The 27,721-nt window shown below is 34.2% G+C and overlaps 4 protein-coding genes, 2 non-coding genes and 1 pseudogene across 7 annotated transcripts; 3 read left to right on the top strand and 4 right to left on the bottom strand.

The window, feature by feature from the left end:
* Positions 1–1,786: 1,786 nt before the first annotated feature.
* LOC105964658 (small ribosomal subunit protein uS19u) lies at positions 1,787–3,988 on the top strand. The gene is made up of 4 exons (XM_012989160.2): positions 1,787–1,928; positions 2,039–2,187; positions 3,126–3,183; positions 3,520–3,988. Exons 1-4 carry the CDS (start codon positions 1,926–1,928, stop codon positions 3,766–3,768), a joined length of 459 nt encoding a protein of 152 aa, XP_012844614.1. The 5' UTR covers positions 1,787–1,925; the 3' UTR covers positions 3,769–3,988.
* A 638-nt stretch (positions 3,989–4,626) lies between these two features.
* Positions 4,627–7,253, bottom strand: LOC105964610 (uncharacterized). Its single transcript, XM_012989118.2, has 2 exons — positions 6,753–7,253; positions 4,627–5,050 (listed from the first exon to the last, which is right to left on the bottom strand). The coding sequence occupies exons 1-2, from the start codon at positions 7,161–7,163 to the stop codon at positions 4,880–4,882; spliced, it is 582 nt and encodes a 193-aa protein (XP_012844572.2). The 5' UTR covers positions 7,164–7,253; the 3' UTR covers positions 4,627–4,879.
* Positions 7,254–7,506: 253 nt separating this feature from the next.
* Positions 7,507–11,817, bottom strand: ARPC4 (binding protein). The gene is made up of 8 exons (XM_012989159.2): positions 11,629–11,817; positions 11,483–11,548; positions 11,319–11,371; positions 10,476–10,503; positions 9,265–9,339; positions 8,563–8,667; positions 8,079–8,168; positions 7,507–7,920 (listed from the first exon to the last, which is right to left on the bottom strand). Exons 1-8 carry the CDS (start codon positions 11,629–11,631, stop codon positions 7,831–7,833), a joined length of 510 nt encoding a protein of 169 aa, XP_012844613.1. The 5' UTR covers positions 11,632–11,817; the 3' UTR covers positions 7,507–7,830.
* Positions 11,818–11,913: 96 nt separating this feature from the next.
* TRNAY-GUA (transfer RNA tyrosine (anticodon GUA)) lies at positions 11,914–11,999 on the bottom strand. Its single transcript is given in 2 exon segments — positions 11,914–11,949; positions 11,963–11,999. It is a non-coding gene; the product is annotated as a tRNA-Tyr (tRNA).
* Positions 12,000–12,075: 76 nt separating this feature from the next.
* On the bottom strand, positions 12,076–12,163 carry TRNAY-GUA (transfer RNA tyrosine (anticodon GUA)). The gene is given in 2 exon segments: positions 12,076–12,111; positions 12,127–12,163. It is a non-coding gene; the product is annotated as a tRNA-Tyr (tRNA).
* A 1,023-nt stretch (positions 12,164–13,186) lies between these two features.
* LOC105964655 (O-fucosyltransferase family protein) lies at positions 13,187–18,912 on the top strand. 2 transcript variants are annotated; one of them, XM_088820801.1, is made up of 10 exons: positions 13,187–13,465; positions 13,596–13,740; positions 14,044–14,122; positions 14,305–14,375; positions 16,044–16,132; positions 16,775–16,898; positions 17,016–17,299; positions 17,644–17,773; positions 17,854–18,544; positions 18,728–18,912. In XM_088820801.1, exons 1-9 carry the CDS (start codon positions 13,458–13,460, stop codon positions 18,454–18,456), a joined length of 1,533 nt encoding a protein of 510 aa, XP_088676927.1. In that variant the 5' UTR covers positions 13,187–13,457; the 3' UTR covers positions 18,457–18,544; positions 18,728–18,912. The 2 variants fall into 2 exon arrangements, with proteins under 2 accessions (XP_088676927.1, XP_088676926.1); XM_088820800.1 differs by having other exon boundaries at positions 13,310–13,465; positions 13,593–13,740.
* A 3,210-nt stretch (positions 18,913–22,122) lies between these two features.
* LOC105964654 (uncharacterized) lies at positions 22,123–23,894 on the top strand (annotated as a pseudogene).
* Positions 23,895–27,721: the final 3,827 nt, after the last annotated feature.

Here is a 27,721-nt window from a genome sequence, read left to right as displayed (position 1 = left end):
GTAAAATATTTTTTTTAAACAAATAATTGTGAAATCCATTGATATAAACAGTAACCGAGGAAAGAAATCACCAAGAAAATAAATCTGGTTTAAAATACGGTATATTAGTCTACTTATTGCTACTATTTAAAATATACATGAATACCATAAAATCGTGAAATATTAAGAAAATGAAAAAAAAATTAAAAAAAACATAAAGAATGGATTTCCACTTTTATATAAATATATAAATATGATTCAAAGTCGTTAAACATTTGAACAAACTTTTGAATAGAATTATTAAAAAATAGAAATAAAAATGAATAGTGAATCGAATTTTATATTAAAAATAATGCGAAACAATAATAAAATGCTACAAAATTATTGAAATAAAATTATATGAAAAAAATAGCATTAACATTGGGAGTTGTTTAAAATATAAAAATAAAACCAAAACTAACAGAACATAATATACAAAAAGAATAATTCAAACTTATTAAAAAAATGTATAAATATTTGAATGGATATATTAAAAAAAGTGAAATAAAATAGAATGGTAATTTAAAATATCTTTTGAAAGCAATAGAAATAAATAAGTAAATAAAAATGATAAAGCATCATTGAAATAAAATTGTATAAAAATTATAATAATAAAAACGAAAAAAACAACACTAACAAAATATCATCAGCCAACTTTTTTCTTCTTTCATCTTTTTTCTTCTTTCATTTCTTGCTTCTGGCGTCGGAGTGAGGTGAAGATGAAGATAAAACCGGGTGGACAATTTTGCTTTGGTGTTGGATGAGAAATGTGGTTTTATACTTGTATTGAGTATCATAATTAAGTTAAATATGTATAAATAAGGAAATAACCATTTATTATATAATTAACATAAATGCTGATATTCAAATTTGTAAGAAAAAATAAAAGATATGATTGGCCAAATCAAAGGAAATTCGAAATTTCCTTATTAAATATCAATATAATATTTATTTTATAATTAACATAAATGTAATAAAGAAATCATTTTTTTGAAATAAGTTAAATAATAAATAAGACAAAATGAAATAAAGACTAATTAAGGAAAGAAGTCCACAAATAAAAGAAATGAAAAGATTTGGGATCAAAATTGAAGATGTCAAAACTTCAATTGTGTATTATCCCTTTATATATTATATAGATGGGGCAAAGTGGAATTTGCCCTAAAATAATAATGGACATGACCTTTTCTTTTCTTTTAACTATTCTTAACTAGTATTTTTCCCCCTCTTGCGATGCACGGGATATTATTTAAACAGTGAAAATAAAATATTCAATTTAATACATAATAAGAAAATATAGTACACTAATATAATAAAATTTAATAATATAGTATTATTCGTATTAAATTTCTAGCTTTATTTCTTAAGATTTGAAACATATTGATGAAAATTAGGAGATCAATACTTGTTGAAAATTATAGTTAAAAAATTAGTAAAAAAAAATATTAAAAATAAACAATTGCATAAGTAGCAATACTGTAGGATTCTCCTGAGGTTAATTTTAATTTTGATAATTATTAAAAATTATAGTTAGAAACTAGTAGAGAAAAAATATTAAAAATAAATAATTACAGGTAAGATATCTTATTAGTATAGAAAGAATTTGTAGTATTCAATATTAAATTTTGAATAAACTAATTAAATTTGACATTTATTCTATCTAAATTTGAATTATAATTCCAACCACACCAATTTTATTTTAAAGTTTACAATTTAATGATGTATGGGCCTGTCAATTAAATTGGGCTGAGCCCATAAAAAGCCCTAACCCCCTCTCATATATAAATTTCACCCAATCCACCATTTCACACCACTGCCACTCTGCTCGTGAAACCCTAGCCGCGGCGGACAAGTGAAGAAGACCCGACCTTTCTCCGATCTCAATCGAAACTAAATCTCCGGCAACCATGGTTAATGAAGCGTTATACCCTGCTATTAATTTTTATCAATTCACTCGCACAAAAAAAAAAAAAAACACGCTCACTGTGTGTAAAATTGTACTGACTGTTTAATTATGCAGGCGGATGTGGACCCAGAGGTGGCGGCGGGGCAGCAGCCGAAGAAGAGGACGTTCAAGAAGTTCAGCTTCAGGGGTGTCGATCTCGATGCTCTTCTGGATATGTCCACCGATGACCTTGTTAAGCTCTTGAACGCTCGTGCACGAAGAAGGTTCAAAAATTCTATCTTTTTTATTTTGTTTTTTGTTATTTTGTTTTTGTTTGTGTAATGGTTCTTCATTTTTTTTTGTTCAGTGAATTTGCCTATTTTTATTGTTTTGCATTTTTGGATCTGAAATTCGTGCTTTGCTGGGAGGATTTGATTGGCACGTGTCATTTTTTATTCCTATTTTTAGGGTTTGATGATGTTGAGTTATTTAGTGTTTAGCAACTGATGAAGCAGACTGTGGTTGCTACTTATTGATAGGGTACGAGCAGTGGCGAGTCTAGTAATTTGTTACGCCGCGGGTGTAAAATTTTGGGGGTCAATTGCCCCCAATATTTTTTTGACGACAAAATCAGAAAATAGGAAAAGAACAAAAGAAAAAGAACATTTTTTTAGAGCCTTTTTTTTGCTTTAATTTGGATTTTTGTTGGGCTAATTAATTAAATTTGGGGATTTTTTTTTTGTGTAATTTGTATTTTAGGGGGGCTAGGTAGAAATATAGTTATAATTTAGGGGATAAATTATCAATTGAGGGTGGGCTTAAGTCCACCCTGGATACAAGACTGTACTTTTCTTAGTTTAAGATTTTTTCGATTTGTGCTTTTTAATTATGCACATTTGCTTGCCTTTTGCATTATATCTCTGTTATTTAGGAAAGTGTATATAATTGATGCTATGTTACTGTGATGGTAAAGGTTGATTTTGGTGCTAATTGCTCAGTTAAAATGTTCAATCTGCTTATATAAAATGAACAAGTGTCTGTGTATGGATGACATGCCGCGTTTTATTGAACCTGAATTCTCTTGTTTATTTATTATGTTCGGCACATTAATATTAGCCTAGTGATGTATACGAGATGTTTTTTCGCTCTTTGATGCACACATTTATCTCCGAAATGGGCGTTCTGTTGAGGTTATATTTTATCTCATTTGCATGATATGCAGGTTTCAGAGGGGTTTGAAGAGGAAGCCGATGGCTCTGATCAAGAAACTCCGCAAGGCTGTAAGTTTTATTGATTCAGAAGTTACATTTACCGATTATTTTGTACTCTTAAAAGTAGTAATTTGTTTGAAGCTGGATGTCATCAAATCCATATTTCAAAAGCATATTTTAGCAACTCGTAGGATTTGATTCCCGAAATCATTAGAATGGTAAATAAATTTAATTTAATACTTCCGATTCATAGCTACTGGTTGCTGCCTCAGTGATTTAGTTCTCAAGAAATTGTACAATATCGTGCACTTATAATATGACCTAGTCAAACCATCTAATAAACTTTATGATTATTTAGGAAATCTCTATTTCATTGTGAATAAAATAAATTTCTCGTTTTTGTAGAAACGTGAGGCTCCTCAAGGTGAGAAGCCCGCTATTGTGAGGACCCACCTGAGGAATATGATCATTGTACCCGAGATGATCGGAAGTGTTCTCGGTGTGTACAATGGAAAGACATTTAACCCAGTTGAAATCAAGCCTGAGATGATTGGCCACTATCTTGCCGAGTTCTCGATCTCGTACAAGCCTGTTAAGCACGGTAGACCTGGTATTGGAGCCACCCACTCTTCAAGGTTCATTCCTCTTAAGTGAGAAGTGTGCGATCAATCTCGGGAATACATGGAGAAGGAAGAATCATCGGGTTTTGATTTTTTATTCCTTCTTTATGGTTGGTTTATGTTTTTTTTTTGTTGGATGTTGAAATTTTGATCAAGAGATTCTATACATTTTGAACTCTAATTGCAGATGTTAGTTTTATGGATTTGTGTCTTTGTTTGAACTAATGTTTATGGTGTACACTCTTTTTGGTGTTTACTTGTATGGAAATTCATTTGGTTATTCACATGGTTATGATTTTTTGTTTTTTGGTTTTTGAAACTTTTAGTAATTTCATGAATTGGGCATTGCTCAAATTTCTTTTTCTTTGAAAACTCTTCAATTGGCTAAATTAATTCTTTGATCCAGTTGAAAATTTTATTGGTTGAGTTACTGTTACAAGTGATGCAGAAACACTATTGGTTGAATGAATATTGTAATACTTCAGCATCATTATAAAACCAGTTATGGAGTAAATTTTATCTTTTTTAGAATTTAAAAATTCTGTTACAAATTGGAAAAATGGGGGAGAGTTGGGATTCGAACCCTAGACCTCTTCTCTAATAGTAGAGGCTAGGACCAACTCTCCTAATTGGAGATGGTAAAACTGTCTTTTATATATTCCGAAAAACATTCTACAAAACCTAGAAGATTTTGTTAAATTTGACACCATAAAAGTAGATTTGTAAGAAGATTCATAGTTGTAATTTGACCTCACCTCGCTAGGTAGAGTGGCCGTAATAGCCCAAGAGTTAAAACTTAAAAGCCATTGATCCGACCATAGACAAACCCTACTTTAAGGTGCTAAGAATATTTAACCATATATACTAACACACAGACACACAAACACAATTCTTTTGTATGTTAAAAATGAATCTCAGCTACCAAGTTGTTTGCTTTTATTACATTCTTATATCGTTCCTCGCTAAATCTTAACATGGAACGAACATTCTCTAACAAAAGGAAAACGACATGCAGTTCTTGCTGAAGAAACGGCTACCCCAACTATCTAAGGCCAACAAATTCCCCAAAGGAATGTAAATAGTAAGAGTTAAACAGAACAATTTTTAGACACGAAAAAGAAAATCGGGAGTCGGAATTTTTGAAATCAAAGTTGAACGGTATCGAGAAAGACCTCGTTAATCTTCTTGTCTAGTTCAGATACATCAACCCACAAAGAACTTTGTTTGCGCAGAAGCTCATTCTTATCTTTCTTCTTCTTCTGAATGTTCTTCTCTCTCATCCTCCAATATTCAAGCTTATCTTCTCTTTCTTTCATCTGCAAAATAACCCCCAACATTACGAATTAGAACAAATCCAGTTCAGCCCAAATCAAAAGTTTTTCGCTGTTATTTTGTTATATAAAAAGTAAGGCGTGACGATATTGTAATATTTAAAATTGGATGACAATTTCCGAAAAACTCTTGACTGAACAAATACAACTATTGCTGTTACTTGGCCTGTAATAAAAAGCCTGTACCTATTCCTTGCACTTACAACATAAAAAATATTGTTATACAAGCAAATGCTTGTGTCGAACACTTCTGAGTTACGACTGTTCCATCTGCCTGGATTCCAACCTTGGATGCATACTCCAAAACCAAATAGGATGTAAGCGTTATTTTATTAACCATTAACGAGATGAAGTGGTGGTTATATCATAGATAACCTAAACTTTATAATTTACTACAAATAAAATAAAAGGTGGGAATACCTCAAATTACAATAACAACGACGAGTACTTTTTCGACTAAAATAAGCTATAATTGTAGAAATGAAATTCATAATAAAATTTTAAAACAAAGACCTTTACGAAATTTGTCTTAAAATATAATTATACAAACAATATCACTAGTTTTTCTTTTGAAAAGCTGAGGTTTTACATCGCTATACTATACATGCTTATAATAGGATTAACAGATTTGAGGGGGCTGTTAGCGTAATTCAATTATTCAAAAGCAAATAACGAATAATTTTTTTGTTTCATAAAAAAATTAAGATAGATGGGATGACCACCATTAGCTATCCCCTAGCTCCGCCTACTTAGCTGGTTGCAACTAAGCGATAGAAGAAACTAGGAAAAAGTAGCAAAATATCTGCACCCACACACACACACACACATATATATATATATGTATGTATATTAAAATGATGCATCAGCGGAAGTTTCTCATCGAACATGGTAACGTATTTTACTAACCAAAAGTAACAAACGGCGTCAAAATGCTTTTAAAGTAGATAAAACATATGCTTTCATGTAGTTCATACTCACAGGTGAGAGTCTAAGCCACATAATGTGAAACTAAATTATTTAGGGTGCAAAACAGTTATATTAATTTACCACTCGGGATTCTTCAGTTCTCAACCGGACATAAACTAAACGAGACTCCATCATTCATTTGACAAAAGGCTAAAACCCAATACTGAAGCATATGAATGCGCTCGAATTAAATTTAGTCATTATAGAGTTGAGACTACAGAGACCCCCAAATTTCTTAACCAATGAGAATGTTTTGTTTCTTTGTTCTCAACGGCAATTCTTAAGAATTAGTTAATAACAGTGACGGAGCCATAGAGTCACAGGGGGGCTGGCCCCCCAAACACTTCTCAAAAACCTAGTATTTAAAAAGAAATTACTGGCCATGCCTAACAACACACGCGCACGATTCGAACATCCGACATCTCACAAATCCCCCTGCAATTCAACTTAGGCTAAACCACTAAAGCCTTGGTGATAAACAATATCCACTACTTCATATAAAGACATGATTTTAAACTAGTGTAATATTGTTGTGCATTACATCAATTTTTAATTTTTTTTTTTTAATTTCGTCTTGGCCAATGGTTAATACTTAATAATGAAATAAGTTGAAACAATTATAGAATCAATTTAAGAACAGTGAACACCAAATTACACACAGTAAGAACATAATATTGGCAAAAATTGTACGGAAAAGGGCAGAAAAGGGGTTTTCACATACCAAAACTTGCCGGAACTCTTGTTCGGCGGCTTGCCTCTCGATGGCTTCGGCTTTCTTCTTGGCATCTTTCGCCGCTCTCTTCTCCTCGTTGGCAATCCTCAGCGCCTCCATTCGAGCCTCGTTCTTCCGCATCTTCTCGATTTTCTGGAGCTCCATTTCTGTGATGAAATCCTTGCGTATTTCCTTCATTTTGCGAGCGTAGTCTCGGCGGAGGAAGGTCAGCTGTACGGCGGCCTCCTTGGGGCTCCGGGAGGGCTGCCATGAGTTTATGAATGTGCTCGGTGAGAGGAAATCGTGCTGGTTGCGGTGCGCCGATGAGGATGAGGATTCGGATAACGAGCTGGTGGAGAAGTGGCGGCGCACGGCAGATCCGGGCGGGGATCGCCGGAGTAGGTGGCGGAAGGGCGACATGTTTTAGTTGGTGTATGTGAGTGAGAGAGGGTTTTTGTTTCACGGTGGTTTTTGCCCTTAATCTTTTTTTTAATTATTATTTTCACCCTCTTTTTTTTTTTTATTTTTTTTTGAGTCATTAAAATTTCACTCTTGTATAATTTGCCACTAAAAAAAGAGCAACTTACAAATAACCCTTTTTTTTAATTGACTATTTTATCATCAACATAATTTCTTTTTTACTTATATAAAAGTATAAAAAAAATATAATTTTGTGCTTATATTAAAAGTACAATGAGGTCATCATATGCACAAAGTTCAAATTACAGTGGAGTCGTGTGTTTGTATTGAAAGTACAAGGGAGTTATGTGCACAAAGCTCAAACTACAGGGGGTTAAGTGCTATTTACCCCAACAATAAATTATGAATCTCTACAATAATATGAAATGAAAAAAATGGCTTTACTTAGTAAACTTGTTGCAAGGATTTAACTCAATTTGATGACATAATCCGAGTTTGAACGAATTCTTGATTTTTTTTTTCTTCAATTTTTACAAGTGACATAAGAATCTAGATAGCATTAGATGGCTCTACTAGCTCACTATCTGATAATTATGTGCTCTTAGCATCGATTCTTCGTGGGCCCGACCGACACATTTGCCGGATTCTAAAAGATGGAAGCTTCATATCAGATGAACTGCTTCAAGAACTCTGTAGCAACAAGCCTCCCTCGTGTGTTCATCGATAATTTCAGTTCGCTAATCTCTTTATCTATGTCCTGTCATTTCAAAGAAGAAAAATAAGTTTCTCCACATATTTCTGCATATACATATCCCGTTTTCTCGTAAGCCTAAGATTCGGTAAATCAAAACAACGAAAGATCACGTAGACCCAAAATTCAACTTTTAATTCATGAAATAATTCATACGTATTTACCTCCATGAACTGAACAATAAAATCAATCAGCTTCTGCTTCTGCATCTCCTCGCAATGGTAATTGGTAATGAGAAAACTAATGTCATATCCCTGAGGAAGCAAACCAGTCGACGAAACACCATTACGATTTCTTCAGTAAATATATGAAAATAAAAAATAATAATAAATAAAGATATTAATCGGGAGATAATTAAAATGAATATTTATTACACGAACCAGAAATATATCACATATTCACAGTTAGAGAGATGGGAGATCCAAGACGAAATCAAGTCAAATAGTTTTGAAACAAGATTACGAAGGAAAAACGCATCAATTTGTGTGCAAACATTGAACGAATTTCAAATTTCGCACCGTCAAAGCTTCCATGCAGCTTTATTGGAAAAGAAAAGATGGTGCACATATATCATCGTAATGTACAAAAGCTTCTCTAAATGCAATACCGAAGCTATTTGTTAACTAACAACGAAAGAGAATTGCGGACCTGCACTGGTTTTCTCCTCAATACTTGAAATGCTTCCGCTCTCATCGACAAAAATCGAAGGAACTTCTTCGTCAGAATGTTCTCAAGTTCATCTGCCTGCTTAACCTATAATGAAAACGCACCATACGGATTTCAATGTTTCGCAAATGTGAGATATCTACTGAGATTCCATATCAATTGATATGAAGAAATATGAGCTTATTCATTTGGTTAAGCGCGATTGACAAAATTAGGGATCTATGTAAGCGCATAAAAGAATACGGGTATTAGATTTTGCAAGTACGAAGGCATTTTAACTTACATCTAAAGTTACTTATATTACAGGAAATTAACTGTTAATATGATATTACTTTGGACATCATCCAATGAGCTTCTGAGGGCGACAAACTCGACAAACATGACTATGTGGTAGGAAAAATATATCTCGCAATTGGACAAATGATGAAGAAGGAACACACTTATTCCTTGATAAACGCACCGATGGTTATACTTGCACTTTTTTTTTATGTTGGAAAATAAACTAGAAATGTAAAATAACTAGTCATAACTCGTTCTTCTCCAATCTGTCTACATAAATCAGGTAGGTACACCTTTGAGGATTTGGTTTACTTATTTATATTCTGTAGTCACAAATTACTTCCATTAAGCTAATGGAGACAACATACCAAATGTTTCAACACATGAAGCTGATTTTTTTTTTACCTTAAGGCTTATTCGCAACGAGTTTATAGATGTTTCTATCAAGCATTTCTCCGCCTCATTTCTGCAGATCATAACCTGGGATATGGAAGTTGCACAAGTAAATAAATAAAGTCCAGCAAAATAATGGGTGATTGACTAAGATATGATCACCAAGTTGGAGTTGACAATATCGACAACAGTGCAAAGTTAACATACTTACATTCGGCAAATGTGTAATGGAAGAAACTAAAGAAAACACAATCGTCAGAGATGAAAAAAAAAAAAAAAACAATTTTGGCTCTTGCTTTATTCTGTTGATGCAAATTCAGAGAATAAAAAGGGCCCATTTGTAATTTAAAAATATTAACCGAAGTTTGATTTCCCAATGGAGTAGAACATTGGTATCAGCTATCAACAGAAACAAAATTTAAAATGACGAATAGCAAGAAGATGTGACTACCCATGAGACCACAAACTACGGATTTCATACAAGATTTGTAGCCAGTCAGCAATTCAGTTCTTCGATAACTTTTAGACTGGTAGAGGTAGATTTCCATTCGTGTGTAGTAAGTTTGATGTGCAAAGAACATTGAAACAAAAATGACACTTAACCCAGAAAGGCTTGAAAGTAGATACATTTGATGAGCCCTGCTGGCCAAAATTTCAATGTATTTCTGAAAAGAACTCTTGCTAAAGAGCAAGTTATAATTAATATTTAGTTAACCAGGTTTACTTTTGCGCTGGTGAAACTTCACGAGTGATATACACTCATTCCAGGAAAAACAGATCAAGAAAAGCCCAACAGAATAAAGAAAGTCTATAAGGAAATTACGGCTAATAAACTGCAACATAGGATGTATCATATTGCCTGGTTATTTGGTACATCACTGATTACGAGCTTTTCCGTACGCACATTCGTTTATGTGTTTTAGATTTTTGAACTTATTATGTATTAGTTTATCTATTTCTTGTGTTGTTTACTTGTTGTGTTGATTAATTTTAACATTAACAAACAACAACAGGATTACATTTAAATTATGGTGTATATATATTTGCTCATCTTAAATCATGATACAAAAGGTTTATTTTGCCCTACAGGCATCTATATAATAAGTGAGAAGGTCTCAAAATTTCCCTCCCGTAGATCTTCTACATACGTAGTTAAATCATCTAGTACAAAAGATTACACATGAAAAAACAGTACAGCATACTTAGGCAAAAAGAATTCTTACAGGATTCAGAAGAAGCTCCGGACTGGTCCTGAAAGACAGAAAGAAAATAATGAACTCCGATTGTATCGTTAGATAGTGCTAAGATTTGAATGTTATTCCATCAACTGATAAAAACCCAGATTGTGCGGCATAAGTCATAAGATATTAGAAAGACACGCGATTAATCAAGAATGTATTCTTGGTAGTAACAGAATATTCATACATCTGTACCAGAAAGTTGTGACCAAACTTCTAGTTACAGCTCTAATCGGTAAACCGAAGCAAATTATGTAATTTTCATTCAAACATCTAAATTGGTACGATTGCAAAACTTTTTAATATTATTCAATTTGTGTATTAGAGATTTGTCAATCGTGCACGTACAACATAAGACAGTGCGTTCTCAATCAAATGACATCCCATGCTCGCTTCAGAATCCATTCTATAGCAACAAAGCAACATTATATTTCGTTACACAAAATAATTTTACAAATTATATATAGGTGGCCATTCATTGAATCATCATCCGCAAATAATTATCTATTTGAAAAGAATGGGGGGGGGGGGGGGGGGGGTGTCATCTCTAAATAAGAAAAAGAGTTTTCGTCCCAGCAGAAAAACTCGATCTTTAAAGCCCAGCACAAACTCGATCTTTAAAGCCCAGCACAGTTGTTCGTATTTCATTTACTTATTCCAAGACAACTTTCACTTAGCTGACCACAATTCACATATTGCATTCCAATATTTCAACAAACTATTCCTAATCTTAGTGCACCGATTTCTAAAAACGAAACTTCCTCTCGCATTACAGAACAGGAAACATCAAATCAACGAACAAAGTAATGCAAACGAGTAAGTACATACTTGAGTTCAACTTCCGGTTTATTGTGCCTTTCAACTTCCTGACAGGGGAAATTCTACAAACACATTGCAGACGAATCAAATATTACAATCAAAACACCTAAAAATAAAACTAATCATATATAACTAAAGAAAAAAAATGCTGAAAATGAACACAAACAGAAGACCTGCAAGCACAAGGCCGCCTCCAGAGTGTTCCGAATGCAGGTTAAGTACAATCGCAGTGAGTTTGCCTACAAATTCCGCCGGAAATTGAAAATTAAAACAAATAAAAATAAAATAAATTTACACGAATTATAAAGGAAAAACTCACCATCAAATGTGTGAGAAGAGAAATTAATGGATTGGGATCTACGATTTTCTCGGCGAATTTTAACCAAATAAATGAAATAAAAATGTGTTCTTTGGGTTTACACTAATTTTTGCAATTGAAATATTTGTGTATTTTGACGTGGTCGCTTTTACTATTTTAAATCCTTTTTTAATTGGAGCATTATTCCTCTTTTAAGCTAATAAAAAATATTTAAATAATTAATCTAACACTCGTTTAATAGAACATTTAAATAAATAAAAAATATATTAAAAAATTAAAATAAATTCCGACTTGCCGGATTCGAACCAGCGACCTAAAGATAACAGCTAGCAAACTACAGTCTTCCGCTCTACCAACTGAGCTAAAGTCGGACCTGGGAAGCATATTTTAATTAGCCTATCTATAGATAAATTATTCGACAGTTACTGACCCAAAAAAGCAAAATATTCCGACTTGCCGGATTCGAACCAGCGACCTAAAGATAACAGCTAATTCATACTACAGTCTTCCGCTCTACCAACTGAGCTAAAGTCGGCCTGTGGAGATTCGGTTTTTAAAAATTTAATTATCATGATATATTTTATTTAATACATTGTGTTATATGTTTACTTTGGCATTTTATTTTAATTTTGTAATGTGAGCAAGTATATTACCATTTTGAAATTCGAAGCATTTATTTTTAATATATAAATTGGAAATTCCGGTCCTTGTGTCGAAATCTGAAGACTTATCGGTCGGGATCCTAAATTATTAGATTTCTTGTTTTATTAGCATGGTGATTCAAGTATTAAAATATGAATCCCGAATCCCAATATTGAAAATACTGAAATCCCCGTCCGGAACCCATCCCAAATTGAATACGGTTTGTTCTATGCTATTGATCCGCCCTAAAATGGTTTATTATATGCCATCCGGACCGTAAATGCTGGTGTCATAACATTTAATGTGTCGATAGAAACATAAGGAATGACTGTCAGTATTGAACTAATGCGTCCTTCTGTACATGTCGTAGCCATTAATGCCTGCAGTAGCGCCCTTGCGCCCCTTATCTCGCGCATCATGCGCGCCCCGATCTCTTCGAGCGTTGATCCTTCCGTTAGTCCCGATCGTTCATGAGGGAGCCTGGATTGCATGGGAGGGATTCATGGGCCTTCTTCAAAATGGGTTGGGTGGTGCCTTGCTTTTTGGATTGCATTTCCGTCCAAATAAGTTATACTTAATGGACTTCAGTCCTTCACCGATTTATATTTTTACTATAAAAATGTATAGATCAGTATATATCACGTCATCACGTGTATATAATTGTGTGTATAGTTATATGTAAAAAAAAAATAATCCATGTGTTTTCACTAATATTCCATGGGCCAAAAATTGAGAATATTCCATATAATCTAGAAGATTCCACTAAATTTGAAATCGCAAGGGTGGACGTGCAAAAAGATTTATAGTTGAGAGGGGTGGTTGTAATTACCCAAACATGAGGGGGTATTCGTAATTTGACCAAACCTCAGGGGTTGGTTGTAATTTACCCAAATTCAAATGATAATCAATTAATCATAGCTTCGAGCATTGGACAATTGGAGACGACGGAGTCTAACCCGACCCGTTATTTAACCCATCAAGTAACCCAAACGGTCCGAACTCCAAACCAACAAAAGGACTTGACCCGCCAAATAAACCCGGTTCGCAGTGATCTATCACACAAATCTCTCTCTCTCTCTCTCTCCCACACACGCGCGCGCACACAAATAATCCAGACTCCATCTCCACTGAACTGAACACAACTGCTGAGTTTCAAACATTTGGATCCAGAACAATCATCTTCAAATATGAGAAGGTGAATTCCTTCATATATATATATATATATATATATATATATATATATATATATATATATATATTTTTTAATTTCAATGGAGTCGGGATCTGCTGAGTGCTGATAGCATTTTGCGTGCTTTTTTCAGCAGACTGGGGCATAGGCACCAATTGAAGCAATCAGTAGTTAAGGGCATATTTGGCAGGCTATCAATTGCCGTAATTGTACTGGTGATCTGTACTGTTTCGCTTTTGTCCACTATAAAGACCACCAAACAACCCTTCTCTCGATCGGAGGTACATATTTTTTGTGAATATTAATTTTATCATAGTTATTTGGTTATCTGTTGCGAATTTGGTCAATTTTAATTGTAAATGTAGTGACATTGTTATAGAGGAGCAAAATAATTTAGACGAAAACTCCATTTTCATTAATAGTAATAGCAATAGTAATCCAGCTGCATTTTATTCGTAGGAAGTAATTACTTATCATTTTGATTGTAGATCTGGTGTAATCTTAAGTTGAAGTTCAGTGGTTGGGTTTTTGTTTAAGTTGTTACGAAGTTTGTTTATTTGTTATACGTTGTCGTGTGTGAGCAGATCGACGTGGATACACTTTGGGGTACAGCTGCTTCTGGTGGATGGAGACCATCATCTGCTCCACGATCTGATTGGCCCCGTAAGGTTTTATTTTAAAAAAAGTTTGTTTTGTATTTGTATGCTGTTTTTGATAATTGATAACATGATTACGTATAAAATAATTTTGTTCGTGATTCTCGTTTTCATTAGGATCCACGAGTTTCTGTTGATTGATTTCTGGGTGTACTGGTTTTGATTATTTGTCTCTGTATGCACATGCAGCCCCTCCAACAGAAACCAATGGCTATTTACGAGTTCGATGTAATGGTGGCCTCAATCAGCAAAGAAGTGCGGTATGCTACAAAACCTAGCTATTACATTTTAACAAAATGTTCTCGTTCTCCTTTAAAAGTTCCTTTTATGTGATTACATGACGATCTGGCCCTATCATTATGTTGAAATCTTATTTTGCGAATTTAGAATCTCTCATGGTATAAACATTCTTTTGCTGGTCTGTTTATCTGACACTAGACTTGTATGTTTAGATAGTTAGCGTGATTTGATCTTTTTAATTGATGCGTGCACCATATAATTGTTTATTCTCGATGCTGCACAAACATTGTGCCATTATTTGATTTAGAATTCAAGGCAAAAGTTACACCTCAAGTTGGTCTTTGATTCCTTTGGAAAGGAGAGTTCATTCGAAAAATCTGTATTCTACTTCAAGTTGAAACTGAAACACCCATTTTTATTAATTAGCCGATTATATTTTACTAGAATTCTGAGTACTACTTTGTATTAGGTACGGAATACCTATTCGGCTTTATTAGTGATTATCCTCTGATTAGTTCATATACCTCAATCATTTAGCATTTAATGGACCGTTGGAAAACAAAAATTTCTGAGTTATTATAAGTCCAATTATTTTGTTCAAGAATTTGATACTAGTTCAACTAAATCACGAAATCAAAGGTTATTTTCTTTAACTAATTCATGTACATGAAGTAAGAAGTAATTCTTTGAATTTATTTGATAACCGGGGAGTTTCTTGTTACTAATCCACATTTTAATTTCCGTATGATGTTTGGAGGTATGTGCTAAAGAAGTTTGGTAATGATTAGCTAGCATTTCTCCTTTCTATATTTTTTTCCCTCAGCAAATCTGTAAGAAGTATTTGTTTCAAGGAATCTAACATTCCTTAAGTCTTATCATACTGCTTTTGGTGGGTTAATAAGTTTTATGTGTCTGCCAAATTATGCAGCTGCTACAAGTAGGTATACGTAAATGTATGTTCGTCAATAACTTGTGACCAGATATAGTTAGATAACTTAATAATGAAAGCCTAGTAATGTTCAGTTTTACTTCTCTTTCACTTTCGACAGTGAGATAATTGGCATCATTGGTTCCATTATTACAAATAGAACTTTTTCCGTTGTCAACATCCTTATATCGGAATAAACCCTTGTGTTTTTTCTATATAAATACTTATCTCCTCCTTGTCGAAATAAAACTTCAGCCGCATCTGCTAGCAAATATGAATATATAGCATAGTAAAACCTTCTTGTACTAGTTACATCTGTTGGTTACCTTGTTATATAACCTTAAAAGAACCAGGAACGAGCTTATTTAAACTCAGGTATGATTGAACTCTCAAAGAATATACATTTTTTGGGCCTACTAATTGTTATTCTTATTTTGCGAGAATGCTACCCATTGTGTGTATATTGCGAGAATGCTACCATTGTGTGTATAATATATCTAGACACGAGGTTCCTTGGTCTTGCCACCACTTCCAATTATTCATTGGTCTTTACTTGATCCAGTGTCAAATATTTGGTTATGCATATCCATGAAAGTTGAAATAGTCTTTAATAATATATGAAAGAAAATAAAAATAAAATCTCATGCTCCTTGCTTCAATATTATAAAAAAGGTCACTTCTTGTCTCAATTTATGTCTGCCATCTGGTGGCGAGTTTTGGTGTAAACCATCTGACCACGTTTACTTCTGTGGTACTCCAGATCTGTAATGCTGTTCTTGCTGCACGGATCATGAATGCTACTCTTGTATTGCCTGAACTGGATGCGAATTCCTTCTGGCATGACGACAGGTGCCTATTTCCAGAAAAAAAACACAACTCTTTTACCTGTATAAATTTAAAATATATGTTGTGTAGCTTCACATGAGAGTTTGGCCTTAGTTAATTTAGAAGAGATTTCTGCATCTTTAATGCCTGCTAAAATCGTTAGAGTAGAATATAGGGAATTATGGAAACAAATATATTTTAATATCTTAATTTGAATACTTGATTGTGAAAACTGATTACTGCACCCATCCTAAATCCTAATGGTTGGTTTTACGAATACATCTTGTAAATGATGTTTGAAAGCTTGAGATATGATGATAATTTCAGAGCTTTTAAATAACTTCCTTTTTGACTTAATGTGCATGCTTGAAGTTATTCTCAATATTTATGCTCCTGTGTTGGTGAACGAAAGGCATACTTTACTCAGTGTTAGTTAAATGCATACCTTACTCGTAGCATAAAGTAAAATTTTGCAAAAATGGCTGTCTGCTTAGGCTGGTAGTCTCGAAAGCGGGTGTCAAGTTTGTCAACTAATCCTAATAATATTTTCTGAAAACAGCATTTCCGAAATCTCAAATAAGAAAATTAATGTGATGCTTTTTCGGACTCAATTTCATTTCATGATAGTTTAATGTTAGTATCTATCTTATACTTGTTCCTTTTTAGTGGTTTTCACGGCGTCTATGATGTCGACCATTTTATCAAATCACTGAAATACGATGTACGAATAGTGGAAAGCATCCCAGATATGCAGAAAAATGGCAAGACCAAAAAGATAAAACCTTTTCAGGTGAAGCTCGTGATTATTATAAAAAGTTTTGCAATATATATATATATATATATATATATATATATATATATATATTTTGCACGATTATAAATTCGACATAATATTTTATATGCACAGATGAGACCCGAGAGAGATGCTCCAATCAGTTGGTACACAACAGATGCTTTAAAGAAGATGAAAGAGCATGGTGCTATTTATCTCACGCCTTTCTCGCATCGCTTGGCTGAAGAGATTGACAACCCTGAGTACCAGCGCCTAAGATGTAGAGTGAACTATCATGCCTTAAGATTTAAGCCTCACATTATGGAGCTGAGTAACTCAATTGTGAATAGACTCCGTGCACAAGGTCGCTTCATGGCCATACATCTTCGTTTTGAGATGGATATGCTGGCATTTGCCGGGTAAGTTCCTACTTCCATAAAGATTACCATGCCAGAAACTTTGTTTCTATTGAAATTTATAATTAGGAACCACCTCCCCACACTCTTATGTCTTGCATATGCCCCCACCATCTTTAAACCTTTTGAAGAAAGACAACGGACCAGAAAAATAAATAAATAAAGGGGAAGAACAAATAGAGTAAGTGGAAACAGATGGTTGTCACAGAGACTTGATAATTACATGCCAATAATGATTAGTGTTCGCAGATCACTGCTTAACATTGCACGATTGTCTGGGAAAATAATGTTTTTGAAATACATTTTAGAGATTGAGGTTATCGAAGTCTGATTTTATTTTTTTCCAGGTGCTTTGACATTTTTACTCCAGAAGAACAAAAAGTTCTGAAGAAATATCGAGATGAAAATTTTGCACCAAAGAAGCTTGTTTATAATGAAAGAAGGGCAATTGGAAAATGCCCTCTAACTCCAGAAGAGGTAATTCTTCAATATTTGGTATTAACTTCGTCATCTTTTGCTTGCATTAAAAAATAAATGATTTTCCAATGATCTAACAGGTTGGTCTTATCTTGCGAGCAATCGGTTTCGACAACTCAACCAGAATATACCTCGCGGCAGGCGACTTATTCGGCGGTGAGCGGTTTATGAAGCCTTTCCGATCCTTATTCCCTCACCTCGAGAATCACAACACAGTGGACCCCACCTCTGAGCTGGCGAAGAGCACAAACGGCCTGGTGGGCTCCGCTGTAGACTACATGGTTTGTCTCCTCTCAGACATATTCATGCCAACATACGATGGGCCGAGCAATTTTGCGAACAATCTTCTTGGCCACCGCCTATACTATGGCTTCCGCACAAATTTACAGCCTGACAGAAAAGCCCTTGCCCCTATCTTTATTGAACGGGAGAAAGGGCGTACAGCTGGATTCGAAGAATCCGTCAGGAGTGTGATGCAAAACACGAACTTTGGTGGACCCCACAAGAGGGTTTCGCCCGAGTCGTTTTATACGAACTCATGGCCTGAGTGCTTTTGTCAGGTAGAGGCTGCTAATCAAGCTGATAAATGTCCACCGGACAATGTTTTGGATATCTTGGACAGTCGGTTGAAAACCGAAGGAATTGATGATTCGGAATCTCTAACATCAAATTCAACGGATTAAGTAGGACCTTTTTCTTCATTTTTGTATCGGTTACTTCAGATGAAAAGGGTTCACACTGGAGAGTGTCTATAATGATTTGGCTACGCAGGTACTTCTTTCTCTCTTGATTATATACTTTTGGTAACTTGAGTGAGTTAGTATGTATAAACGTGTAACTATAGAATGTCTCTTTTCGAACGATAAAATTCGATTTCTGCGATTCACAAAGTACAAGCTTCTTGTTGTCCAGAAAGTTGGTAAAATCATTAAACTTTTTGTCCTACTTTTGCAGTCAACCTTATTTCATTTGCTGGTTAGCTTGGGAATGGACCAAATTGACCCTGGCAATAAATTGCTGTGCCCGAAAGTAGTGAAGGATCTGAGTGGCACTTTTGGAAGTTTGCTATATGTAAATCTTGTACTGGTACTGTGTAAAATGTAAATGACCAATTATGAAGTTAGTTAACACTGACCAAACTATGGATTTACGGCCCGTGAGCTAAGGTCAAATTACGAAAAAATCTCTCATGTCTGGGTAATTACAATCACTCTCCTCAACTATAAATCTTCTTACATGTCCACCCTAAAACAAAAAGAAGAAAGCTATATGATGGAAACTTAAGAAAACAAATGGAATAGAAAAATGATTTATTGAAGAGAGAGTAAGGTTCTTATTCATAGAAAATGAAGATAGGTACAGTATTTAAATAATAAAAAATCTCTAAGTAAATCCTACTTAACAGAATAAAGCTAATCACCTCTTAAAATCTCTCTAACTATTTTCTCATGTTTACCACTAACAAATTGACTTGGTAGATAAAACAAATAACAAACCAACTAAAAATATGACTACTCATGTTCAACTAATGTGCAAGAAGTTGCACTAATATTTTTGACACCCCCTTGCAGTGTCAAATTTAGTGGAATTTTCTAGATTATGTGAAATATTCTCCAGTTTATACCCGTTTTACCCTATATGAGCTCCACATTTTGAAACAAGATGATCATAAGACGTGTCTCTCGACTTGTAAATACTAGATTGTGGTACATAAAAAACTGCATTTTTGTACAAAACGAGTACTCTAGAGAACATTTCAGGTGATGTGGAAGATTATGTTGAATTTGGTACGTAAGAGTGGACGTATAAGAAGATTCATAGTTGAGGAAGTGGTGTAATTATCCAAACAAAAGATGTTTTTTCCTAATTTAACCTTAGCTCACTAGGGCGGCCGTAATTTACGAATAAACAAATAGTCATAGTTGTCGAACTTTAATTATTTAAGATTCTTTTGAAGCTCTCAACTTTTTGATTTGAATCTTTAATAAATTAAATAAGAAAAAAGTTTAATCTAACTATGAAGTTTTACTCATATATTTTATTTTATTGCGAAGAGGTCCTTTCCTTGCATGTCTAAGACGATTTTCTTACTGGGAAAATTAGAGAAAACTCCCCATATAGGAAATATAGTTAAGGAAACACCTTATCCAAAAAATAATTAGAAAAAACGCTCTTAGTTAATATTCCACCCAAGTGATTCGTAATCCTAAAATTACCCTTAATTGTCTATTATACTTTTTCAAACCCTAATCTTATTTTTAATTTTTCATGCCGCGTTCTCGTTTCCAACTTTTCTCTCTTCTCGGTTCTCTCTCTCTCTCTCTCTCTCTCTCTCTCTCTCTCTCTCTCTCTCTCTCTCTCTCTCTCTCTCTCTCTCTCTCTCTCTCTCTCTCTCTCTCTCTCTCTCTCTCTTTTCCTATATTTTCTCTGGCAATCCTCTCCCCACCGCCGCCGGAAAATGGAAAAAGAAAAAAGAAAAAGCACTCGTTGTCGGCGTGTGGAGGAGAAACACTCTTCTTTCTCAACAGCTTGTTCCACCCCGTCGGCGTGTGGAGAAAGAAGAAGAGAAATAAGTTGTTGAGAAAGATGAGGAAGCACTCGTCGTCGGAGGACAATCAACGGAATTGTTGATGAAGGTATTTGTGTGTTTTTTTTCCTTTTTCTTACTTTCATTACTTTTTTAGTGTTGGTTTTGTCATGTGCTCAGAAATTGTTTATGGAGTGACCAAGAATGGTTGACAAATACCTTTGAATCGTTCCTTTTTTTTTTTTTTTTTTTTTTGTGGACATTGAAATGCTAATTTGTGTTTTTTGTTATAAATTATTTATTTTATTCTTGTTAAGGATTGGTTAAAGTGTGTAGTGCGACGATGTGGTGACGATGGGGAGGCAAATTTAGGATTTTTTGGTGGATCGGGCGGAGGACGGCGTGTGTAGAGAAATTCACGCATACTGGAATCTTAATCGACTATGTACATGCTCAATAGTCGATTAAGCTAATCGACTATGCTCTGTTGGTCGATTAAGGTTGATCGACTCCAATTTTTTTGTTGTTGGATTTTTTGTTTATTGATTCCAATTGTATAAATCATTTATAATGTTTGTATATTTTTTGTTTTTGTAAAATATAGTTGATTTTGCATTTTTCGCAGTTGTGATTTGTTATTTTTAGTAGCAAATTCTTAAGCAACAATGCTCAGGTAGTCGATTAAGGTTGATCGACTCCAATTTTTTTTTATTTTTTTTGGATTGTTTGTTTATTGATTCCAATTGTATAAATCAATTATAATTTTTGCATATGTTTTATTTTTGTAAAATAAAGTTAATTTTGCATTTTTTTGCAGTTGTGATTTGCTATTTTTAGTAGCAGATTTTTAATCGACTATGCTTCATCATAGTCGATTAATATACCTGATATAGAAAAAAAAAATTAAAGAATTTCCTTAATCGACTATGGTTAATAGTCTATTTACCTTAATCGACAAAAAAAAAATCGCTGATGACCAGCACGTGACCCACAGACCCAGTGAAGATGTGGCGGGCGAGGGGCAAAGTTGGAAAACATAATGGCTGAAAATGGGTGTGGATTTTTCTCAAATGGAGCAAAATATTTTGAGTCTCCAAAATTTTTATTGCACAATGCCTTCCAAAATTTGGCTTATGGGGCAAAGTGCAATCAATATAATATTTCGAAGGGGGAATATCCAATTTTTTTATTTTGAGGGGGAAAATTTGAAAAACAGAAATTTATTGGGGGAAAAGTGCATTTTGTCCTATTTATTATAATATTAATAAATTTGCGTCTATGTAACGGCCCAGGGGGAAACAAATATAGTGGATATCGATCCCCAATATATGAAATATTGGCTCCGATAATTGTTTCAGGGTATGACTGTAATTACCAATACTACGTGAACCTTGAAAGTTATTTTAACATATTCAAGGTGTAGGTGTAATTTACCCTATTTTTTATGAATGAACAAAAAACATAACATTACTTGAGAATATATTAGTTATTTTTCGAGGAAATTATAGTTTTCACCCCTCAAGTTTGAACTGATTTCAAATTCGGCCCCCCATGTTCACAAAAAAATACATTTAGTCTCTCATGTTCCAATAATTTAACATTTTTTGTCATTTCCGTCAATTTACCGTTAGTTCGTTGGTTAAGGCAGTGACGGGCACAAGCTTGATTCCGTTAGTTTTCAACGGGCTAAAAGTGTTGAATTTTTGCAACATAAGGGACCAAATATGTTTTTTGTGAAAATGAGGGGCCAAATTTGAAATTGGTGCAAACTTGAGGGCCAAAAACTCTATTTTTCCTTTTATTTTTCTGTAGCACTTCTTCACACAAGCTCTGAAGAAGATGAAGGAATCTGGAATGGCTCTGATTCGTAGAGTAATTGCTGCTAATCATGGTTACGGTATTTATGCCGATCCCTTTTCTCTCTTCCGTTCAAGTTTTCATAGTTTCGGTGAAAAAGATATGCCCTTTTCACCCAATCCCAGAATTGATTTGAGTTGTATTAAAGAAGCAGACGACGCCGTTTTCTTGTTCCGTAAAATGGTAAGAGTGCAGCCACAGCCTCCCGTCTTCGAATTCACCAAACTACTGCAAGCTGTTTTCAAGATGAAGCAATACTCTGTTGCTCTTCAACTGTTCGACGAAATGCGTCAATGGGGCGCCCCTGTAAATGAGTACACAATGAGCATCTTGATTAATTGTTGTAGCCTTTTGAATAGGGTAGACCTTGGTTTCGCTATCTTCGGCTGCTTCTTTAAACACGGTTACGAGTCAAACGTTACGACATTCACCACTCTCTTGAAAGGGCTCTTTCTAGTCGATAAAGTGGCCGAGGCAGAAAAAATGTTCAAGAAAATTTTGACATTGAAACTTTGTGAGCCTAACGATGTTATGATTCTTACTGTGATAGACGGGTTCTGCAAAGCCGGACACGTTCTTACTGCCTACGATTTGCTCTCGGCATTCGAAGAAACAATCTACAAACCCAATGCCAAAGCTTATACCACAGTAATCGACGGCTTGTGCGATTTCGGTAGATGGAAGGAGGTGAAAGACTTATTAAAAAGAATGGTCAATCACAAGATACCTTTAGATGTTGTTACGTTTAGTATATTGGTCGACGCACTTTGCAAGGAAGGATCTATCGAAGAGGCGGAGGATGTTTTGAAAACTATGAAACAACATAACGTATGTCCGAATATTATCACTTACACCGCACTGATAGCGGGCACTGTTTGCAAGGGAAAATGAATAAAGCAAGACGAGTATTCGATTCAATAGTCGGCAAGGGCCTTAAGCCATCTGTTGTCACATACGGCACTTTAATCAACGGGTATTGCAAGAAGGGAGAAGTCGATGAAGCTTTGCGTCTTTTTCTCGAAGTTTCTTCTAAAGGTTTAGAGCCCACAACGGTTACCTATAGCGCTATGATACATGGATTACTTAGTAAAGGGAGAATTGGCGATGGATGGAAACTGTTTAACGATATGGAAGCTCGACAAGTGCGTCCTAATTTAGTTACTTATAATATTTTGCTGGATAGCTTGTGCAGGAACCGACAGATTGCTGAAGCATTTTCGTTTCTACGCACGATGGAGGATAAAGGGGTAACTCCGAACATAATCACTTACGGTATCCTCATTAGTGGTTTGTGTAAAGATGGGAAACTTGACGACGCGAGAAATCTTTTAAACGAACTTCCTTCCAAAGGTTTGCAACCTAATGATTATACGTATAACATCATTATTGGTTCGCTTTGTCGAGAAGGGTTGGTAGAGGAGGCAAAACGTTTGCTTATAATCATGGAGAGAAGTGGTTGTGTGCCCGATACCGTGACGTACAACCACATTATCCAAGGTTTGCTAAAGAGGAATGAAATTTACAAGGCAATGCCGTTCTTAGAGGACATGTCGGAAAAGGGATTCTTTGCCGATGCAGCTACCTCGTCCATGTTGATTAATCATCTGCAAGGATCCGAGAAAAATGACATTCTTCAGGAAATGATTAAGAAAGTTGTGCCGAAAATATAAATTATCTGTTTGGGCTTCGGTAGATGGAAACTGGGGGCGCTAGATTTCGCCTTTTGGTGAGGTGAAATAGTTAACCCATCTAATTTAGAAAGTTATGTATATATATATATATATATATATATATATATATATATATATATATATATATATATATATATATATATATATATATATCCCTATAAGTTTCATATTAGCTAATACTTAACTCATTTGACCAATGACTTTTTTGAAATTCTATTTTTTACCTTTGACCAAATAGTGATTAAATTAAATGGTCCCCAAGGTTTATCCCTTGTATTTCTAAAAATATTATAGAAAGCTCAAAGTTTAATTTTAGGGTAAATTATGCATACACCCCTGAAGTAGGCTAAAATAACTTGAAGGTCCCTGTAGTATTGATAATTACAATCATCCCTTGAAACATTGTTAGAAATCCTAACGGTGCATTGAATAAGTTATTCCGTTAGGGTTCTAACGGACTATTAGTTTCAGGCACTGGTGGAGACATCATAGAGCTAGGGGGAGCTAGGGGGTGACATGGCTCTCCTAACATTTCTTAAATCCTTATTATTTTATATAAGATTTATAAATTTTTGTCTATAGTAGCATTAACGGCCCCGCGAGAAACAAATATAGTGCATATCGGTCCCATGACATAATTTGCCAAATTATAATGATTTTAGCTGTAATTGCAACAAACTTTAAGGGAAGTAGGTGTAGTTTACCTATTTTGCATTTTTTTTTATTATTAGTTGTGTTTTTTTTTTGGTGTTAAATTTTTCTTTTTTTTCTTTTTTTAGGGAAGAATTTTCAATCCTTCACTAGAAAGGTTGAATGAGAAATGAAGAATATGGTGAATCGAGACGACTTCTGAGTTAAAAAATAGTATATGATGCGACTCGAATTGGGTACCTCAGGAGTTGAGCTGGAGAATTGACGATAATGCGAGTTTATTGCAGATGAGCTTCAAGTGTTTTTTTTTTTTTTTTTTTTTTTGAGAAATAGCTTCAAGTTGACCAAATGGAAAAGGTATACTTGTCTTACAATCTTACTTGCAGAATAGACTAATATACTAAGATGATGTTTGCATAAGCTTTTAGAAATAACTTTTCAGGTTTTATTTGTTCGTAATCTGTTTTTAGGTGTTTGCAGAATCAACTTTTACTCTTGTTTCTCTTAAAGGAAGTTGATTTAAGCTAGTTTTTTAAAAGCACCCCTAGACCTGTTTTTTCTATTGAAGTTGATTTTCCAGCATATTTGCGAATACCCCAAACTTTTAGAAAAAAACCCTTAAACCTGCGTAGCTCACAATCAATAACTTCTGCTTTTAAATAAACTTTTGCAAACCACCTAAAAACTCCACATGACACGCTAGATAATTTTCCAATTGATGCGGCCTATATGGTCAAGGTATGTAGAGGGAGAAGGTAGTGTTTAAGAGGTGTTGAGAAGCCCAAAGATCACTCCAAATAAAAGCCCAATGAACCTACAAAAAGAGAGTATCGGGGAATGGTCTCACGGCGTTAGCACGCCGACGAGCAAGTTAATCGGAATTCAGATGAAGGGAAAAATATGTAGTGGGAAAAGTAAAGTGATCCAATTGGTTACATTTTCTTGTACCTCAAGGTTGTTATTTATACATGCCCAATGGGTGAGGTGGTGGGGCCACCTTCTTTTCCCATGTTCCCACGTGGGGGTGGCACGACTTCCTAGAATTGTTTGTCTGTAGGAGGCGGGCTTTCCTTCAGTGCAATGGGCTGGACTAGCTTATGAGAGAAGAGTTTGCAGGTAGCAGAAAAGCGCGCTATCGAGCTCGCTCTTCTTTGGGTCCTCTGTTGGCTTTATTCCTATCTACATTACTGCAGGCTTTTCCACCTCCATCACAGTCGTTAATGCGGTCACATCAGCTGCCGTCTATTCCACGTGGGATAGGTGTGGGCCTGTCTTGTTACGGGCACGGTCCTATATTCCTGGACTTCTTGTGGGGGTTTTATTTAACGGGCCGCAAGGGCAATTAGGCTCGTATTACCAATGATTATACTCAGACACTCAAAATCAGATATTGCATGTTGATAGTAAGCATACTTTTAAAAAGTAGAAGTGATCAACTTTTTATAGTTGAATACTAGGTGATTGTTTCGTAAACTATCGATGTGTGGTTTGCAACGTTCGTTTCATATATATAAGACTTAAGAATTGAGCCAACTGGACTGGAGTCCAACTTTGTTAGATTTCAAGAGCTTTATAATCATTTTGTAGTGTGGACTAGGTATTATCTATGTAGCACGAAAACTTCAACTTCTTAACGTATCCGTGTTTCGGAGTCGTTTTATGTCGGAAATTTCGAGGACACCTGCCGGACACCTTATGACCATTTTGTAATTTCTAAAAAGTTAGAAACATGTTTAAATAGCAAATTTCCAAATACTTTTACTGATTTCCTAACTATGTGCATAATTTAATGATCAATTTCAAATTTATAGTTGATAATAATATTTTGAATATATTTGTATCAAATATATATAAATAAATAAAATGTTATATATGTTTATTTAGCATTTTTATAAATATAGCCTAATACTTTTATTATTTACACGTTTCCCCTAAGTTCGCGTATCCCCATTTTCGCAACATGTTGTTTTCCCGTGTCCGTTTTTCCGTTTCCCCGTATCGCTGTTTTCGTGTCCGTGCTACATAGGGTATTATGTTAGTATATTTATCGCTTAAATCAACTAATTTGATTATTATACGCATTTTTTATTTTCTCATTAAATATTTTTAAGGTTTCTCATTGTAAGAATTATAATTATAGTGACATGAGTATCAAGAAAAATAAATTTATATAAATTTACAAAATAAAATCATTTCTATATTTTTTTTATGTAAGATAAAACAGACTATTATACCGTTTGAGTTTTGATTATCTAAATCCTTATTAATATTTTTCTCAATCAATTTGTTATAAAATATTGTCAAAATTTCTATATCGAAATTCATAATGAGGGCTTTTCATTTTATGTAAGTACACAATTTTCATACACATGTTTCTGCATTTATAGAATTTAAAGAATAACTGAGTAATTTAAGTAAGGGCAAATTCAGTTTGCGGTGTATTGCATTTACACCCCTCAATTATGAAACGTACGAAAAATATCTTTACCTTTTGCAATCTGTTTGCATGCGCTTACATGACAAGTTGACTTAAAAGAAATTCTTGTTGCGATCGATTTTGAGAGCTTTCCATTTATGTTGTTACAAATATACCCCTACATATAATTTGACGTTTATAGTATTGAAAGGGCATCTAAATAATCTAATTAGTATTTAATTTGCGATAATGAATTAAAAAACAACTAGTAATTGTACCCGTGCGATGCACGGGACAACAAATTGCATTGTTTTGATGTTGTAAGAATATAAACAAACGTTTAATGTATCGCATGATCAAAATTCTATTATAATCATTCATTAATAATTCATCAGTGGAACATTAATAAGTATACTACACACAAAAAAAAAAAATGCAAATAAATTTACTGTTGAATAATTTCCCAAATGAATTGAATCAGCTAGTACCAGTAGATTGAAAATTTGAACCAGGAAAAAAATCATCAACTATCTCTTTCATGTTGATCTTAAAATTAATTAGATTTAATAACTTATTTAACATAATCAAAACTAAACTATCGACAACATACTATCGTAAAAAGGCCATCTATACATCTTGCATCGGAACTAAGCCCTTCTCCACAGCCTCGTTTTAGTCCTGTTTTGCGACTGGAATTAACAATTGGAAAATTAAGAAACAAAAATAAATATAAATAATAAATTAAATATCGTATACAAAACAATAAGTGTTAAAGGTCGACTTCCAATAGCTTGTGGCTTCGCCCA

Source organism: Erythranthe guttata, chromosome 7, assembly GCF_056151865.1.
Source record: "Erythranthe guttata isolate IM_541 chromosome 7, IM_541, whole genome shotgun sequence".
NCBI classification, from domain to species: domain Eukaryota; kingdom Viridiplantae; phylum Streptophyta; class Magnoliopsida; order Lamiales; family Phrymaceae; genus Erythranthe; species Erythranthe guttata.
This window is presented reverse-complemented; position numbering and strand designations above follow the sequence as displayed.

Excerpts from the sequence above, each read along its gene's own strand:
- LOC105964610 (XM_012989118.2), bottom strand. The coding sequence starts at position 7,163 with ATGTCGCCCTTCCGCCACCTACTCCGGCGATCCCCGCCCGGATCTGCC. Across the intron at positions 5,051-6,752 it reads AAGAGTTCCGGCAAGTTTTG|ATGAAAGAAAGAGAAGATAA; the intron begins GTATGTGAAAAC and ends GTTATTTTGCAG.
- ARPC4 (XM_012989159.2), bottom strand. Across the intron at positions 9,340-10,475 it reads CGGAGCTTCTTCTGAATCCT|GTTATGATCTGCAGAAATGA; the intron begins GTAAGAATTCTT and ends TCCATATCCCAG. Across the intron at positions 8,668-9,264 it reads CGTTGCGAATAAGCCTTAAG|GTTAAGCAGGCAGATGAACT; the intron begins GTAAAAAAAAAA and ends TTTTCATTATAG.
- LOC105964655 (XM_088820800.1), top strand. Across the intron at positions 13,741-14,043 it reads AACCCTTCTCTCGATCGGAG|ATCGACGTGGATACACTTTG; the intron begins GTACATATTTTT and ends GTGTGTGAGCAG. Across the intron at positions 17,300-17,643 it reads GATATGCTGGCATTTGCCGG|GTGCTTTGACATTTTTACTC; the intron begins GTAAGTTCCTAC and ends ATTTTTTTCCAG.
- LOC105964658 (XM_012989160.2), top strand. Across the intron at positions 2,188-3,125 it reads AACGCTCGTGCACGAAGAAG|GTTTCAGAGGGGTTTGAAGA; the intron begins GTTCAAAAATTC and ends CATGATATGCAG. Across the intron at positions 3,184-3,519 it reads TCAAGAAACTCCGCAAGGCT|AAACGTGAGGCTCCTCAAGG; the intron begins GTAAGTTTTATT and ends TCGTTTTTGTAG.